Genomic DNA, 18,129 nt, shown 5'->3' on the forward strand with positions numbered 1-18,129 from the left:
CTTTGTGTAAGGGAGTTGGCTGAAATTGCTGCCCAATCTACTTTTCTTTGCTTAATAGTTTTGTAATTATTCTTAACTATCTTTTTTTTTGCTATGTTTGAGGAATACCATTGGCACAATCTATGTATTTTCTAGAATTATTTGGAGACTTAAGCTGATTTAAACTAGCATATAGTTAAAAGGATTTTTAATTCAAACTACCACTTTTTCTCAATGGAAAACAGCATCAGTTCACTTTTACCAACAGCAGATGGTAGCATTCTTGCGCAAGTTATCTGTTTGCATTGCAATGTAAACCAAAGCTTTCTGAACATTATTTTTTGTATGTTCTGAAGCTTCTGGAAGTTTTTTAAAATTGTCTTAGGCACAAAATAATTGATCCACATGAGTACATTTTCAGTGTAAGAACCAAGTGTGCTTCAGCTCTAAGAGATCCTGTTTAATATTTAATAATAAGGAACATGTCCTGTTTGCTGAACATGACAGACAAGGATTTGTTTTTTGTTTCTAGACAAGGGGTTGGAGAAGGAGGTTTTACTGTGTAGCAGGAAGACTTATTCTATGAACGTCTTCTCTTCAGTGCAGGCAGTTTACTACATGCTAAGATAAAATGCCATCACAGAATTATTAGGGGAGTCTGGCTATACCCGTATTGGCTTGGACAAGGGAAATCTGTGTCAGAGCATATATTTAGTGTTTCTTCTTCTTTGCCTTCGAGAAACAGCCACTGCAAGAAGCACACCTAAGGAAAAAGGTCTTTACGCAGGAAAAAACACTCCTCACGTTAGTCCTCATAGCCAGTCTCTGCCGTGGCTCTGGTGAGTAGCGTAGCGCAGTGGACCAGGCTCACAGGGCTGAACGGGGAACACCGTGCAGAGGTGGTGATCCTGCAGTTTTCTCTGTCACGGTCCATGCCTGCTTCTCCCCACCTTGCTGCCTTGCGTTGTGTGCTTCTCAGCTCCGGCAGCGTCCTGGGCTTAGCAGCTTCTACGCACGGTCTGTGCTCCGTTGTAAACAGGCTGTCGTGGTGTTTCATATTTGACATCTTTCTTGTCTGGAAACCCTTTCTAGCCATTCCCTGCTGTGCTGTTGCGCCCCTTATTGCGCATGGGGATGAGGTAGGATTTGTTTATTTTGGTGCAGAAGTACTAGCGGTGACCTCAGCAGCATTAAAGGAAAATCAATTCCCTAGGGCATGGTGTGTGAGACAGTCAGATATGCTGATCTCTTGGTATCACCCATGTAAGAGCTGATGAGATCACTGTTATGGCTTTGCACTGAGTGCAAGCCTGATTAAGTCAGAACACGTATTCTGTTCAAGTGCCGGCTGGAGATGAAAGTGAAAGCTTTATGGAGCGTTGGATTGAGTTTTCAGCAGCACCCTGTGCAGTGTGAAGGTGGAGAGGAACAGGCAGAGTCTTACTGTGTCGTAGGGACTGTGTCTGACTGCAAACTCAACTGTCACTAAATGATTTTCTTTTTTTCCTCAGGACGGTTTTGACTGGGCTTCTTGAAGAACAACTGGTTTAGGGCATTTTTCTGTAGAATAGCCTAAAATGAGGATATGCCACCTAGTGGAAGTTAAAGCCACTTTGAGGGCTCTTCCTTCTTCCCTCTTGCTCCCCCTCACAGGCTCCAAATTAAACGGTGTTTACTTCCCAGCACCAGTTTGAGAAGATAACAAGCATAAGGGGTCAAGGTTGTTAAAGAGCTTTTCCATGGAGTGGATTTGTTTTATGTATTACATTTGATCAGATACTTGTTTACACAGTAGCTTTGCTTACTTGCAGGTAATGCTGATACAGTAACTTAACTTGAGTTACTTTTGCAAACCATTACATTTTAACTAAAATGGTGGCATAGCCAGAGTGAGTGATCTTATTTCCCTTTTAAGATAGGAGAATATGGTCTCAAATATTAATTTGTCAATGGCTGTCAATGAAAAGCGAAGTGGGTTAGATTCTGAAATGAGAAAAGTTGCATGAAGGATTAACTGGACCCTGCTTTGTCTTTTCCAAATGCATACGGTGTCTTGTCTGTTTTCTTCTTGCATAATAAACAACTGATATTCACTCTTAGGAGCACCCCTTACTTGGGCAGCCATTTTTTGTTCTGCACCCCTGCCGGACTAGTGAATTCATGTCTTCAATACTGACCAGTTCACGGAAACACAACAGGTAACAAAACACTACTGTGCCTTGCAAGGCTTTATGCAATGCAGATAAAGTAAATCAGCTGGAAAGTGGAAATGGTCAAAATAACTTCCTTGGCCCAGATAGAGTAAGATTCTGTATTGTCACCTAAAGGCTGAAAGTTAAAATACAGTTGCTGTAGATAAAGCGAAGGCAGAGCCCTGTCTGAAGTTATTTTATGATTGTCAAGTGTGTCTGCAATTCAGAAAAGGTTGGGATAATATCTTTATGGTGCTTTTTTGTGTTTTTTTTTTTCCCCGTAGACACACAAATTACATTATATTGTGGCTCAGTACTGTAGGCCCAGTTGTGGGTCTAAATCTGCCCCTGAGTTATGCAAAACTAGCACCTGAGCAGAATACAAATGCTGATTGAGTTGAAAGGTAAGAGAAAATGAAATCACCTTTTTTCTCTCCTATCCTCCTATGAAATTAAAAAGATCAGATGGGTAACTGGCAAAACCATTATCTTCTCATTTGGAGCTCTTGGTTCAGTTCATTTAGGACTCACCTTTTGATATTTTGCTTACATGGCTGCCTTACTGCTTTACTTACTTTGCAATGAAAATTTGCACTGAGAGAGATGTGCTTGGCATGTTGCTGACACCCTTCATGACTGTCAGAAGGTCCCTGATCTCCTGGGATCTTTCTCAGGTGTGTAAAAGCATTTTGTGGTGGTCCCTCCAGGACATGGTTGGTGGTGTGATCTAGCATAATTCTGCTACAGTGATTTTAATTTCATCTCTGTTTTCTGTTTGATGTCACCATTTCAGACCTCTGAGCTGAAGGACAGATGATGGTTAGCTGTAATGAAGCTGCTGCAGACTTTCCTAGGGATTAAATCAAACAAAAGAATCCTTCCCGACTGGTAAGCAATGCTGTGTGGAAAGATGACTGTTCGTGGCTCTTTCTTTGGCAAGAACTTGCTTAGTTATAGCAGAAGACCTAAGAGTTGGCTGCAGTTGCGACAACAACTCTCAAGCACCACCAAGACCTGAACTCCCTTGTGACTGCATTGACCCCCTGAAGTCACTTATCTCCTACCTCTGTTTTACTGTGGTTATGGCCTCAGTAAGACTGCACACAAATGCACAAACCTATGGTTCCGTGATACGGAGTTGAGATGCTGGGTTTGGATCTGCTAAACTTATCTACTGAAAATCACGTCTCTAGAAAATGTGCACCATCTGTGAGGATATGTACAGCAAAATACTTGTAGGATGTGGTTTAAGCTTGTGGCAGTCAGTGTACAGGCTGAGACTACTTTGCCTAGGGACCACCTTCTCCACCACAGCCTGTTGCATGGACCACCCTTGTGTTCCATACCACACACAGAATATCCGAATCCCAGGACTGAATATACTTTTCTGAGAATATTTTGTGTACTTCGTGCTTCAGGGAATAAAAAGGATCAGGATTGTAGACAGAGTACTTACAGTCTACATCTAACTAAGCACATACAGTTCTAGAGTTCAAGGTGCCTAATGCTATCGTATGAGAACATCTGGCTTTTCTGTGCTTCGCTGCCTCCAAAGGAAGCTTTGCCATACCCTGTGGGAGTTACTGTTGCAGTCAATTAGTACTTCTCATTGTACTAGTGGTTGTTCACAGGTTTAGTCCCTATCCTGCAGCCTTTATGCAAGCCTCTCCTGACAGCTGATGATTTTTGGGCAAGTAGGAATTGCATGGTAGTGCAATCAGTGAAAACCAGATTAGAAGTAACTTCCATACAAGCAATTTTGGATTCTTTCCCAATCACATTTTGTTTGTAGTATAAAACAGACCACAAGTCCTGAGCAGTTGAGATGGAATTACAGATTTTACTTTATATGTTCAGCAATATGTCACTTGCATACAGAGTCCAATGTATGCCACATCAGAGCTGGAAATGTGAAATGCATTGGGTTTCAGATTCTGGGTTTTCAGATATTTTGATTGGTTGCATATTTTTAACTTGTATCGTATGTTATTGGTGGATTGAAATACAGTGCAGTCTTTTAAAATTCCATTGGTGCAGAATTCTTTTGCCAGCCATTTGGAATTAATAATGAAATCACATAATTTATCTCATTCTGGATCATAACAGCCTGAAAAGCCATTTTTCCATGTAAGATTTATAAAATACGGTCTTCCATTCATGTACCGTGCCAGCAGCTACATTGCCTTTTTTAACACTTTTGGTAACATATGCTTGATAATTGCATCCATAGCCCATTTTCAAATTTAAGGGAGACTTACACAGGAGGAAAAACAAAAAAACAGATAACAGCAGTTTTAAGAGCAGTTCATCCCTGGTCTGTGATCTTCATTTGTGATACAGGGAAACAGAGGGGTAAAAGCAATCAGCCCTTCTCAGCTGCCCAGCATTGGTAAGCAGCTCTATGTCAGCTTCTCCTGTGTCTATCCAGCATATTGGCACACACACACACTGTGCTGGCTAGCCCTTGGGACCTTTATTCTTGGTATAACTTAGAACTGGCCTCAGGTACCTTTATTTAAAGCAAGGTCTGAATTGGCTCCTGCTGACCTTGGGATCAGGGAAGTGGAAAGGATTGATGGCATTGCTCCCTATGAACCATCAGCACTGAATGCTGCATCAGCGTATCTGAGGATCAGTTACACTCATTTTCCCAAAGCATCACAGATATTACTTGGTACTGCACTGAGGGTTGAACATACAGAAGAAATTCTACTTTTAAACAATATAAATAACAGAATGCAATCCTGAATACAGAGTGGATTTAGAGTAACTTACAGCTGAAATACTAGTTTTAGTGTTCTCTTTTACTGGACAAGAGCTGTTCCTTGATAAAGGAGAAGAAGAGACCCTAGAACAACATTGAGTATTATTTTCAGTACTCAACTGCTAAGCTGCTGCTGTGCAAGATTTATAAGCATCGTTTCATAGGCATTTCTTGGAGACCAGCTCTTCCTGTTTCTGTCTTGGAAGCAGAAACTGCAGTACAACAGTATTATTCATAATGGGATTTGGCCACTTTGGTTTCTTCACTGTAGGTAAGAATTCTTACTGCAAGTCTATGAAGTGTCATTGCTCTACTCTGAATGTCAGCATGTCATCCATGTGACACTGTACGTTGGATAGTGTAACTTACAGATTGTAATTACAGACAAAGAAAACAAATATGAAATAAGTCTGGGAGAATATACTCCAGTCACTTTGTCCACTCTCTCAGCCTTCCATTGCACCTTAATCTTCTCTTCTTTTTTTCAAGAATTGAAGAAAAGTGGAATTTGTATGTAGATAGAAATAAATATTTTTCTTTTACATGGACGAAATCTCAACACCCATTAATTTCTACCTTAATTTATCATTTGTAAACAAAAGCAATTATTATTTGGACAGGGCACTGCCTACTGTACTAGGCTTAAGATGTTCTCTGTCAGAGACTACCCTAGGTACTTGTATAATGGATGGCTGCACACAGTGGGATACGGCTTTGTCGGTTTCCTGACAGCCACAGTAATTCCTAGACATCCTCTCCCAGCAATCACTCTACCTCCTGGATATCTTATAACCATACATTCACTTGGCTGGACACACAAGTTCTTCCCAGTTTCTGAAGCTGTCTCTGTCTTGCTTCCTTTCTGCTGATAACGCCCCTCCAAATTCCTCTTCAGTGCCTTGACCCTGTTCCCACAGTTACTGAGGCATGGTGGTGGTAATGGGGAGCAAGAAATGGATAAGCAAGCTGACAGTTATCCTGCCCTGCTACAATTCCTAACACCATAAACAACAGCAACAGAGCAGTGTCATCATCAGTATCAACAGTTCCCTGAAATTTGTCCAGAATACCACTAGACAGAAATTCAGCTTGGTTAGTACAAATAGACTGAGAAACAAATACAGGATAACATAAATATTTGGGATCAAGGAGAGATATAATCCTGTTTAGATATCTGCTTTCTAATGGCGTAAGTGGGAGGTAGGCATCTAATTTCCCATTTACATCTGTGCCTCAATGACTTAGAGGATATTTTATGCAGAATGTTTATGTACAAAAATCCTATTTTATTTCAGAATCAAATTAATTGCAGCACTATTTTGTAATTTTATTTAGTGAATCTATTGAAGATTCTTAGATCTGAATGTGGGTTTTGGCTACATACATTATCTGAAATCTTGCAGTTTACTAAAAGAAAATTTCCAGTTCCAAACAGTTTTGTAAATTTGCTCAGTTGTTCTATCCGTGCTAATCTGGGAAGACATATTGAGGACCATTGCTTCTGGGGACTTCTTTTTAAGAGAACTGACTCATACCTGCCCTTGGTTACAAGAATCAGCAAGAAAAATGAATTTTATATGTTGAACTAAGCCAAAAATATGCTTTTCTTTGGAACGCAATTGCTACCTACATAATCCCTCATTTGTGTCAGCATGATCAGGTTAGAATTTAACCCCCATCTGGTCTGCCAGAAGGTTTGTAGTTGGTTGGTTTTGGTTACTACAAGAAACATTCCTTCGGTCAAATTGCATGCTTGTTTTCACAACACTAAATGTTGAGCTAGTTAATTAGAGCTGAATATAATGAACTAATCAATATAAATTCTTGTTGCGACTCCATGAATTTCAGCAAAACTTTCTCAATAACTTTTTTTTTTTGGCCATTTGCTATGACGATGATTTAATGAGTGTTTGGACATCTATATTTGTGTTGCACAGCATTTCAGTTACAGCACAAACGAAAAACGATTGCTTTTTCCTCTGAACTGTGAAGTTACAATTATTTCCTCCAAAATACTCTCTTCTAGAGAACAGTGTATGTATGAATATCTGTGCATATTTTTAGTAACATGTAGGCTTTTAAAAATGTTTCAAAGAGTTTAGAGCATTTCTTCTTACCATCTAGAATAAAAAAATGTATACCTGAAGTTCATAGCTGCAAAACTAACCATGTATTGACTGCTCAGGAAGAATTAGGAATGTATCGCACCTGTTATCTTTATGTCTTAGATTTTGTTAGACTCTTAAAAAACCCTGCACCACAAGGAAGATTTCACTTCACCACTTGAGAGCTTGTTGTAACTGTCACCTACTGAAGATGAATTTCAACTCACGGCGAGAGAGGAGTTCACTGCTGTGTTTGAAAAGAGAATGGGTTTACAGAGCCTCACCTCGAACACTTTCTTTTTTCCTCGAGCCTGTTTGTTAGAAAACAACATGTTTTCCTGTAGTATTATTTTTCAGTAACGTTGTTAGTACAGCACGCTGGGAGAGGTAGCCCTGTCTAAAGGGATTAGGCTGCGTGCACTGCTGGGTTCAGCAGCCATGTGCTATTAGCCTCATCAGCAGAGGACAGATGGAGGGAGATACTATTCAGGTGGTTCCTGTCCCCACCTTTGTTGCTGCACAGGATTAGGCTATAGATAGAGAAGAATCCCAGTAAGCAGATTTTCACCAGCAGTCATCTCTATCAACAGAAGCAATCCCTCATGTTGGGTCTGTCTCTTTTGGAATACATCACCTTGAAATGCAGAGGCCAGTCTTAATGATTTTCGCTTCTGCTGAGCAAGTGCCATAGTTGATGCCACTCCACTTTCAGGGGCGGGTAGAACCCACAGCAGGGGAGAACACAGGCTGGGCATAGGTTGAAAAAGATTTGGCAAACTGTGGAACTGAACTAATCCTTCTTTCCTGTGCACTTGATCCAAATAAAAATCCTGAACTGAATTCTGGTGGATTCCAGCCAGGCCTCACTCTGCCAAGTGCTGGTTGCTTCTCCAGGATTTGTAAGGTTCATTCTCCTGCATCCAGCTGTCAGGTATTGTTAGCTTCATATGTTTAGCTATGTGTTTTAATATCTACTAATATGCTTTGCTAATGAAGTAGAAAAATGGACTGCCGTATCTATTGCACAGGTTCATGTCTTCTCGATCTCTGTGGGTTCCCCTCTGTTATGGTGGATTTGGATTGTATGACACATAGCTTCAGTGCCTCTTCATTAGGCTTAAACTCCCTCCAGTAGTGACTTGGTGATGAGGTTTGGCTTGGCTCATCTTCCTTTGACTTCTTCCTACAGTGTCCAGATAACACAAATTATTCCTTGGCACTGACAGAATCCACAGACATATTTGCTGGAAGAATCCTGGTGCCCAAGTGTTGACTAGATGTCATATGCTAAACATGCTTGTAAAATAATAAAATGCAACTCAAAATGTGCAACTAGCTTTAATAACTTTGAGCTTTACTTGTCCTGCTCCCAGTTCTGTGCATTCTCCTACTCCTGGTAGCTGTTACTGTCCCTTCATCTTAATAGCAGTCTCACTTCTGCTATGTGACAAGAAGTTTTAAAACAGGAAGTTAAAACCAAAAAAAAAGCCCCTAATTCAACCAAACCTGCCAAATGTACACATGCTCGATGGACTAATAAGTACCTCTGTTCTTCTCTTCCATGTTTTCAATGTAACAAGATTTCAGGTGGATTTACTCCATAAGCTCTTGTACTTGCGTGTGGCATTTAGCCACCCTTTAGGTACGCAAAGGCAACAACACAGTAAGTGTCCCATTTTCCTAACAGGAACTCACTGAATCAGTAAAAATCTAAATTTCCCATTTTGAAGATTTCCTTTGTTAAAAGTCCACATAAACAAGTTTTTGGCTTACACCTTTTACCGTTCAGCTTTTCCCTTCATTGTACTGATAGCAACATCTAGTGGCAAGATTACCTCATGACAATGCCCTACTTTTGGAAACTGGTCTAGCTCCATTCACATCTTCATCTCCTTTACCGCCACACTGACTTTAGAATTTGAAAAGAATTTGAACTGCGAGGACTTCAACAGTTGTCTTCACTGGCTGCAGTAAAATCCTTTTTTTTTTCCAAAGGAGTATTACTGGCAGCCCTACTAACAATTTTTTCTACGCAGGAAAAGCAAATCAAAATATCAAAACAAACAGTTTGCTGGAATAACAGAACCAAAGCTGCTAATTTTTTCAGTGGAAGCAATGTATCTCCTGTAGAAATGTAGCTGGAATCCTAACACCAGCCATTGTGTAGGATAACATTTGCATACATAAGACCATGATTTCTATATTAAACTAGCTGACTGGGATGCGTCTCTTCCACCAGGAACTGCAAGGATCTGCAAGCTGTGAGTCGGACTTCAATGTTCAGGTTTGCTCATCCAGTAGCTTCCAGTCTTACTGTAATTAAGGATCACCTGAAAAAAATTCATGTTCTAGCTGTTTTGCATGTAATTTTGTATCCAATTTCTCTTACATGTGTACCTGCAGTTGGTTTGATGCATAGTATTAGTAAATAGCTGTACTGATGGTGGCCAATGCTTTCAAACCTGGCTGTCTACTTACATTGTTCTGCTCCTAGATGAAAGTTGGATTTCAGACTTTGTAGTAGAATATGCAGGCATCTCTACTGTGTGCTACCTCCGATTACTGCTCATCTATTCCAAGTTTCACAGAAGCATTAGACAAAGCCACAGCAGACGTGGTAAGGACGTATCTGGGATTTCTGGGCATACAATAGCATGGTTGAAATTACTGTGTTGCATAAACAGTAGCTTTGATTCAGTGAAGCTGTAAGAAATACTGGGCAGATGTAGGAGATCCTCAAAACCCATCTGCATAACATTTTGGGTGAAAAGAGAACATATCCAGAACATGCATATGGTTGCATGGAAGAAAAAAATTACTAGCAGCTAACCCTCCACTAGCCAAGAAAACAGAAGGGCTAGGAAACCAGAAAGCACAGTGAAAATAAAAATGACAGTGGGGTACCCCTGGGAGCCGTGGGGATAGCTGATGCGGTCCACCCAGCCTCTTCACTTACACTCCGACGTGCGGGCAGAGTGAAGCCTGCTACAGGTACTGTGTATTTATGCCGTATCCAAGATTAGTCAAGGAGTTAAGGCCTCTAATTAAGTCAGGTTCCAGCAGAGGGAGTCTTAATTCTGGAATTGCAGACAACAGGTTTTCCAGAGTTCCCCCATAAAGCTGGGAAAGGGCTGCAGCGAAAGCTGTTTTCGTTATGACTGGGGCTACTGCATTTACAAGGATGAGGGAAACCCAAGTTCAACGTTGCTTCTGCACCCCAACAAGGATCTGAATCCAAATCTCACAAATTCCCAGATGACTAAGCTACTAAATACCCTAGTAAGGATTCTCAATCTGTTCTTAAATTTTACTCCATTTTCATATAAATTAATGAATACTAACTGAAGGGAGAGCCTTTTGGATGAACACACAGACAAATTGTGATTATAATAAGGCAATTGTTTACACTCTAATTCAGCCAAATAAGTATTTTGAGGTTTTATTGCATAAAATAGCTCTAAGATGAAAGAAAGAACCCAGTGCTCCACTATAAGCTTTGTGCAAAATGTACTTTCAAGGGGCCAAATTCAAGAAAATATATGAGTGCAAGTATCAACAGAAGATCTGGCAATGATTTAAGGGTTTATACAGAGGGACATGCTGGCTTCTTGGTTGGTATTCCGTTCTATGATTCTGTATTAGTTCTGGCATCCACATTTCAAAGTGATATTGAAAAACTGGACAACACAGAGAGAAAAATGATTGACGATACGAACAGATGAAATACTTCAGTTTTTCCAATAGCCTAATTATGGTGCAGATATCTTTGAAAAGTAAAAAAAAAAAAAAAAGCAACTGTTTTTTTAATCTAGCAAAGAAAGCCAAAAAGCCCTACTCAAAGATATGTTGAAGTCAGTACACAGCAGTTAAATGAAAACAGCTGGAATGCTCTAAAAGAAATGGGTGTCTTCAAATCAGGCAGACTTCCCCAAGTCCAGCTAGTTAAGGCTTAATTTATACTTAACATGAAAGCAGCAGGGTGAAGTTCTATAGGCTGAGCAGGACAGAGATGAGATTAGGTAAAATAAATGGTTTAATAATCCCTTCAGGACCTAAACCTGATGAATTGTGTGTCAGGTGCCATTGCCTGTCTTTACACTAGAAACTAGAACAGCTGTCATCATTGAAGACCATGAATAAATACCATTTTCAACATTTACAGTGACCTTTTTTGATTTGAGGAAGGCTGTTTTCCAAAATAAGCATTAAAATTAATGCAATTTCTCCTCCCAACTTGCTTGAGGGGATGTTTTGATTCCTGATGAATTTAATAGTCTCAGAGAAACATTAAAGAGTTTTTTTGGCCAGACCTAGTACTAAGAAATTTCATTTCAGTTCCTGTGGGAAGAGTATTATGACTGACATGACTGAAGATAAAATTCCAGCTACACTAGACAGCACTCTGTCCCTTCTAAAAAAGACTGAGTCTGTAATTAAGTTCTGGATTGTGTCATATTTATTGCAGTTAATACAAACATCTCTCAAACAGTATCAGTGCTCAGCCACTGAACAGATAGGCAAAAACATGGGAGTAATGTATAATACTTCAGGCTTTGAAAAAAAACAACCAACAAACCACCCACCTTTACATACTTATGCGACAGTTTTAACTATGTAGTATCCAAAGAAAAAGTAGTTATCCTCTGCTCCTGATATGCAGTTGATCTTTCTTTGTACAGTAGTATTTTGCAAAACGGGAATTACCTCCTTGAAAATAAAATACTGAATGACTAGCAAAAGGTCACAGAAGATCTAACAGAGATACAAGATCTAACCTTGCTGTCTGACAAATATTTTCATTGTTAAGACTTATGTTCCCTCTGTAAGTGCTGCACTAACATCCAGTACCCTTACTGACAGAGGAGAACAAGGAAACCTAACTTTACTGCAAGATGTGGCAGTAAGCTTGTTACTCCCCCAACCACTTCCACTGCAGAAGCCACCCCTAATGATAACACTGATTCATGATGATGCAGCCCCCTTAAGATCATTAAGGCTGTGACACCAAAGCAATAGTTAGCCCACTTGCACTTTTGGTGCACATAGCATGTGTCAGCGCTGTACTGGACATGTGCCAGCGTGACACAATGCTCCCCTTCCCCATGCTCTTAACAGCACTCCAGCCCTTGTAAACTATGTAGGTAACCGAGCAAACGCTGGAAACCTTTGCCTTCTCCTGCAACGCAGCCTACTTCCTTAGGTCAGAGCCCCAATTAGCTCAGTGTTAGTGTTGTACTTGGACCCAAGCTTCAAAGTCTTTATGGTTCTGCACAAGTGGCAGCACAGCAGTGCAGAAATTGTTTCGTGGGGCCCTCTTCATGACAGCTTTTGGGAAGAAAGGTTTATGAGGGGACAGAGGCCTCATAGGGATCTATCAGTCCATCTTGACAGCAGGACAGTTGCTACTCTAGTTACTAAGCTGAAGAAGCCTTCAAGAAGGCACTGGGAATCAGGGATGGTCCGCAAAGCACTAAAACACCTCTTCATTCTACGATGTAAGTCTCTGAAGTTCCCAGCGGACAGCTGTGTTGCTCCACACAACACAAAGGTGAATTTGGAAATAAAAAGTGCTTTGCAAGCTCACCTGCTAGCTATAAAGATGCTCTGGCTCTCTTCTGTCATTCAACACCAAACCATTTCTTACAGGAGGAAAAGCCAGCTGCCAACAACAAAAAAGACAGTACACGCCCATGTCTGAACTATGTCACTTGCAGATAAACATTAAAAAATTGTAAGCCTTAAATAACAAGCAGAGAAGTTTTTCCAATCAAAAATTTTATTGATATTCTTGGCAAATTGGTCTAAATTTATGATCTTGGTCTCTCCTTCTTGCCCTTGTACAAGGCCAAAAGAGAAACATTGGCTACTTTGACAACCTTGAAGCGAACTCCAGGAATGTCACCAACAGCGTGACCCTTCCGACCAAAACCAGCAACCAGAACTTCGTCGTTTTCCTGCAATGAAAGACCATGTAGTTACAGAGCTATCAATATTAAACCGGTACATACTTCTGAAATGGCTAGCATTAAATCTGAGCCATACCCTAGGCTTTCTAAGGAACGGGTGGAAATACTGAACGCTATTGATAAATATACATGAATAAAGGCCTACTGCCCCCTTCAGTGTTTTGGAAACATAAGCCAAGATGTCATTTAGCTTACAGCAAGAGCATAGCTGCTAAGAAGCACAAAGTACGAAAACGTCCTCAATTTTTCATCTGCCTCTGCAGCTACAGCTTTAAGATACACGTGGTGCAGAATGCCACGAACCCTTGTCTAACCATCCCCTAAATCTGTCGATTATGTGGGTTTTTTTCACTATGACCTACAACCTTTCATAGACTGACTTCTTGAAAATTACCTCAATGAAGTTCAGGCAACCGTCGTTGGGAACAAAAGCTGTTATTTTTTTGCCATTCTTGATCAGCTGGACTCTAACACACTTCCTGATGGCAGAGTTGGGCTGTTTAGCTTCTACGCCACTAAAATGGAAGCACATGGAAACAGATTAGCAAAAATCAGTTTCATGAACTAGAAGATACTCATTACACCATCACAAATTACTGTATTCTTTTGTACTAAGTGCAAGTTGTATCTGTACTTCAAAACCAAAACCTGTTAGTTATCTATTTAGAACTACTTGATATATGGAAGCCCAATTGCTAAGCTAGAGTAAAAAATTAAAATTAATCACCTACAGACACATACTAATTCAGTAAATAAAAATCTGGAGGGGAAATTAAAAAAACCCAACCAACCAAACAAAAAAGAACCACCTTAGAGCACTGGCAGTGTCCCAAGCTTATAATTAGGAAAGAAAATAAAAAAAAGACTAGACGACAAGTAGATGGGATCTTTGAGACAAGGCGCGCACACACACACACACAAAATCCAGGCCACCCCACCCCTGGAATCCTAAACTAAGTGGTATTTTTATTCTTTTGCTTCTCAATAAGCAGGATTCTTAAAGTGACACGTGCACGAGGAAAAAAAAACCTTTCAGCACTGCCGCTTGGGAAACCCAACCGTTTTCAATCTAGCACCCAGAAGCTAGCAGAAACGTGGCACGTTACAGGCAGCAAGCCCTCTCACGCAGTCAGAAAACGAAACAGCTCAGCCGTGCTTCCTTCTGGAGGTCCCTCTCCAAGGCCTCATCTTCCGGCTGGCTTTCCAGGGCAGCCGCCCCCCCCAGGCCGCGCACCGGCCAGCCCCCGCAGCCAGGCGCAGCGGGGCCGTGTGTCCCCCCCCGGTCCCCGGCTTAGCTCTACCCACACTTTCTCCAGGACGATCCCCTTGGCGTGCGAGGCGCCGCCGAAGGGGTTGGCCTTCAGCGCCGTGCCCAGGTGGGCCTTCTTGTACTGCTTGTCGTGCCACTTCTGGTCGCGGCGATGGCTGCGGAGCTTCCGGGCGGTGCGGAGGCCTCGGCACTTCCCTGCGGAACAGAGCCGGAGAGGGATGAGGGGGGGGGCCGCTCCCGCCGCCGTACACCCCTCCCCGGGCCCCGCGGGGGGGGCCCAGGGGCGTGCGGCCACCCCCGCCTTACGTGGGGAGGGGGCGCAGCCGGGCCCGGCCGCGTCGCTCCCGAGTGGGTAATGGCGGCGGCGCTACCGCCCATGCGGGCGGCGGGAGGGCCCAGAGCCGGCGGCAGGCCGGCAGGGCTGGGAAGGTAGAGCGCTACGGACCCCGCCGCGGTGCCGCCCGGCCTGGCCTGGCGTGGCCTGGCCTCACCCCACCCCACGCAGCCCGCCCGGCCCCACGCGGCTGCGGCCGCGGCGCTCACCCATCCTGCCGCCGCGGCTGCCGAGCGCGAAAGAGGGCAGGAGGCCCGCTCCGCGCCGCCTAGCTGCGCCCGCGAGGCCCCGCGGCGGGCTGCCCGCGCCGCGCCTGACTGAAACTCCCGCCCGGCAGCGGGTGGGGCGACCCGGCCCGGCCCGGAGGGCGGGAGTTGGGCTCCCTCAGCGGGCAGCGGCGGCGACGCGTCCCTGGTTTTAACTTGTTTTAGTGCGGTTTCTCCGGGAGTTAGCGACCCCGCTAGGGAGGGGGGCAGGCAGGCAGGCAGGGCAGACGCCCCCCTCGAGGTGAGGCAGCGGAAGGGCTTCTCTGAGGAAGGGGCGAGGTGCGAAGGACGGCGGGGGGCAGGTACGGAGCAGTGGTAAAAGCGCGGAGAGCGCGGTGGCATCGGCCCGCTTGGCGGTGGGGCGGCCTCGGCTGCAGCTTGGCAGGCCTCTTCCTTCTCCCACAGCGTTCCTGGAGCTCACCGAGCCCCTCGGCTCCCCTGGCTCCTCGGGGGACGTACGCGGCAGGCGCCTGCCAGGCCGCTGGCCAGGCGAGCAAAAGCGGAGTGTGCCGCGGGGTGGGCGAGGGAGGTAGCAGGGAGCTCTGATGGTAGCTGAGCCAGGATTTCGTGCTTCTGACCAGAAAAACTGCGTTGCCCCCAAGTCTTCCAGTGGGTCTACACCGGAGTAAAAGCCTGTAACAGATACGAGCATTGTTTAATTTTGAAAGCCGCTGTTGGTCCATGCCGGCAAACTAGCAATCTGCAGATGCCAACTGAACAGGCATACCTGCCTCATTGAAGCGGTCCACTCTCCCTGAAAGAGAAAGTCATGAACATCCACTTCCCCTTCTGGAATTACTGTGAAGGGTCAGTAATTAGATGCAAATGTATCTTTACTCACAGAGCCTGTGTTTACAGCTCAAATACAAAATACATACTCTCTGTGTTTATGCAGGGCTGTTTTTACATTCAATCTGGATAGAATAAACAATCAAAAAACATTAAATAATAATAAAAAAAAATTAAAACCCCAACAAACAAAAACCAGAAAGCCCAGCAGCAGTTTCAGGAGCAAATGTGACTGTTGCAGAAAGCAGCTCTTCAGAAGACACAATTCCAGTGTGGAGAATGCAATTGCTATTTGCAGATTTTAAGAACAGGGAAGTTAATCTTGTAAAAATGCTACAGCTTTGCTTTACGATCTTAAGAATATTAGGAATACTTAAAAGCTGACTAGGAAGGAAACTGCTGAATAAATAAAGTGAATATACTGAAACAAACTATGGCATGTGGTGCACAAATACTCATTAACACATTAAGATCTAGGAAAGAGATGAGGTGATCCTACTGCACGTTTTGCTGTTTCTTTTTAAACTTTAGTAGGACTTCGGGACACTTCCGTTATGACAGTTTTTCTTCCTTTCACCATGTTCTTCAAAGTTAGTGTTGTTCATTTGATCCAAAACCAAAGAGAAGTAGCTCGTTTGGTTAGTGTTATCCATTGCAAAAATGTTCACTCAGACACCTCACCCAGTGTTTAATAACATGCAGAAGATATATTTGTATATGCAAAACATTTATAATGACACAGAAAGGCATACAAAAATTATCAGGTTAAAATGTTTATTAGTACTCTAGTTTGCACAAAAGGAACTTAGGATCTCAGTCTCTCCTTCTTGCCCTTGTACAAGGTCAACGGGGAAACATTGGCTACTTTGACAGCCTTGAATTCCATGGATGTCGCCAGCAGGGTGACCCTTCCAACCAAAACCAGCAAGCAGAACTTGTCATTTTCCTAGAATTTGGCAGTAACCAGACTGTTAAAAACAACTGTATGATTTAATTGCAGTAACAAATAAGAATAAAGTCAAGCAAGGCTAACAACCAGCACTTGCTTTGGTAAATTTACAGCTGTACGTACAGTGGAGTAGCTGCACCCGAAGTGTGTTGAAATAGCCTCAAGTTGGAAAATTTGAGCTCAACGATTCCACAGTCTCTGTTCACTAACCAGCAGAACACGGTAGCTCTACGCTCCCCAAAGTGTCGGTTGAGGAACATTACTATTCCTGAGTGGTTACGCTGCGTCAGTTAACTTTATTGGTTTTGGGTGCAGGTTATTCTACCTCGATGAAGTTCAGGCAACCGCCGTTGGGAGCGAGGGCTGCTACTCTCCTGCCGTTCTGGATCAGCTGGACGCTAACGCTTTGCCGGATGGGAGAGTTGGGCTGCTCCGCTTCCGCGGGTCCGTTTGACAGGGGAGCAACCCGGCCACCGAGCAGCAGTTTCCTCACGTGGGGCAGCCCCCCGGGCAGTCCCTGCCAGCCCCCGGCACTCAACGTGCCAGGCATGGATGTGTCCCCGTCCCCGAAGCTCCCGGCCGCAGGTGCCCCGCGGCTCGCGAAGGTGGCCGCAAGGCCCTGCTCTCGGGGGGTCGTTCCTCTCCCTGGCGAGGTGTTTTTGCCGTGAACTATCCCAAATTAGTAACTCTGCTGGAAACAGCCGCCCGGGAGGACTGTTGGCAGCTGGGTGGAAGCGGGTTGTTTCCTTTGGAGATCGCCAGCACTGTTACATAAGCGCTTCTAAAATTAAATGTTCAGTTGGCCGAGCAGATAAATCCACCCGAAATCCCACAATTTATCTTAGAACTCCCGGTATAATCTGATCTCCAGTGTTCCCTGCGAAATCTGATTTCTGACGTCCCGCAGAGCTGTAAAGCCAAAGCCTCAACGGGAGGCCCTCAGGGACCGACCCCTCCGCAGCAGGTCCCTCGCTCCCCGCCGCCCAAGCCCCGGTCGCCCGGCCCGGCGGCCGCCCGAGCCCCGCTCCGCCCGAGGCGGATCGGGAACTACAGCTCCCGTCGTCCCCCGCGCCGCCGCCATTTTGGGCCGGTTTTGCCGCCTCTGGCGGCCGCTGCCGTCCCCCCCCCGCAGGTTCCTGGTGGTGTGAGATGCTGTCAGTGTTTCCTCATGCGCCTCTTCCAGCAGCGAGAAGAACGAAGAGGAGGGAGAATTACGGCTTTGACTACCTTGTGTGGTACCTCAGAGGCTGTGGCCTTCTCTCACTTGAACGGCAGCTGCTTTAGGAAGCACTGATGGGTGTACAACAGTCCAGACCCTCTGGCTGCCACTTACATTCTCCAGGGGAGTGGAGGCAGACAAGTGTTGGGACCTCCTTCCACACTGGTAGATCTACCTTGTAACGCAGACTGAGCTTTTTTGTGGTTTGCTTTGGTTTTTTGTGTGTGTGTGGTTCCCCTCCCTCCCCCGAAGGTTGACCAAGAATTGGAAGCTTCATTCTTGATCCAGTTTCCATC

General features: G+C 44.0%; 2 protein-coding genes across 7 annotated transcripts in view; one reads left to right on the forward strand and one right to left on the reverse strand.

The window, feature by feature from the left end:
* ATG10 (autophagy related 10) overlaps positions 1–11,622 on the forward strand; it is a 96,009-nt gene extending 84,387 nt beyond the window's left edge. For 3 of the 6 annotated variants that reach the window (XM_069777673.1, XM_069777677.1, XM_069777676.1), the window contains exons 6-8: positions 2,080–2,177; positions 2,456–2,575; positions 2,965–11,622. In XM_069777673.1, coding sequence (XP_069633774.1) covers positions 2,080–2,177; positions 2,456–2,567 — 210 coding nt within the window. In that variant the 3' untranslated portion in view covers positions 2,568–2,575; positions 2,965–11,622. Of the gene's footprint in view, positions 1–2,079; positions 2,178–2,455; positions 2,576–2,686; positions 2,846–2,964 lie in introns of all 6 variants that reach the window. The other 3 variants (XR_011323476.1, XM_069777674.1, XM_069777675.1) reach the window with 3 other exon arrangements.
* Positions 11,623–12,798: 1,176 nt separating this feature from the next.
* RPS23 (ribosomal protein S23) lies at positions 12,799–14,961 on the reverse strand. Its single transcript, XM_069777682.1, has 4 exons — positions 14,820–14,961; positions 14,312–14,471; positions 13,401–13,521; positions 12,799–12,994 (listed from the first exon to the last, which is right to left on the reverse strand). The coding sequence occupies exons 1-4, from the start codon at positions 14,821–14,823 to the stop codon at positions 12,848–12,850; spliced, it is 432 nt and encodes a 143-aa protein (XP_069633783.1). The 5' UTR covers positions 14,824–14,961; the 3' UTR covers positions 12,799–12,847.
* Positions 14,962–18,129: the final 3,168 nt, after the last annotated feature.

The sequence above is a fragment of the Haliaeetus albicilla genome, chromosome Z, assembly GCF_947461875.1.
Source record: "Haliaeetus albicilla chromosome Z, bHalAlb1.1, whole genome shotgun sequence".
In the NCBI taxonomy this organism is placed as follows: Eukaryota; Metazoa; Chordata; class Aves; order Accipitriformes; family Accipitridae; genus Haliaeetus; species Haliaeetus albicilla.

Excerpts from the sequence above, each read along its gene's own strand:
- RPS23 (XM_069777682.1), bottom strand. Across the intron at positions 13,522-14,311 it reads GGGATCGTCCTGGAGAAAGT|TGGCGTAGAAGCTAAACAGC; the intron begins GTGGGTAGAGCT and ends CTTCCATTTTAG. Across the intron at positions 12,995-13,400 it reads GTTGCCTGAACTTCATTGAG|GAAAACGACGAAGTTCTGGT; the intron begins GTAATTTTCAAG and ends CTTTCATTGCAG.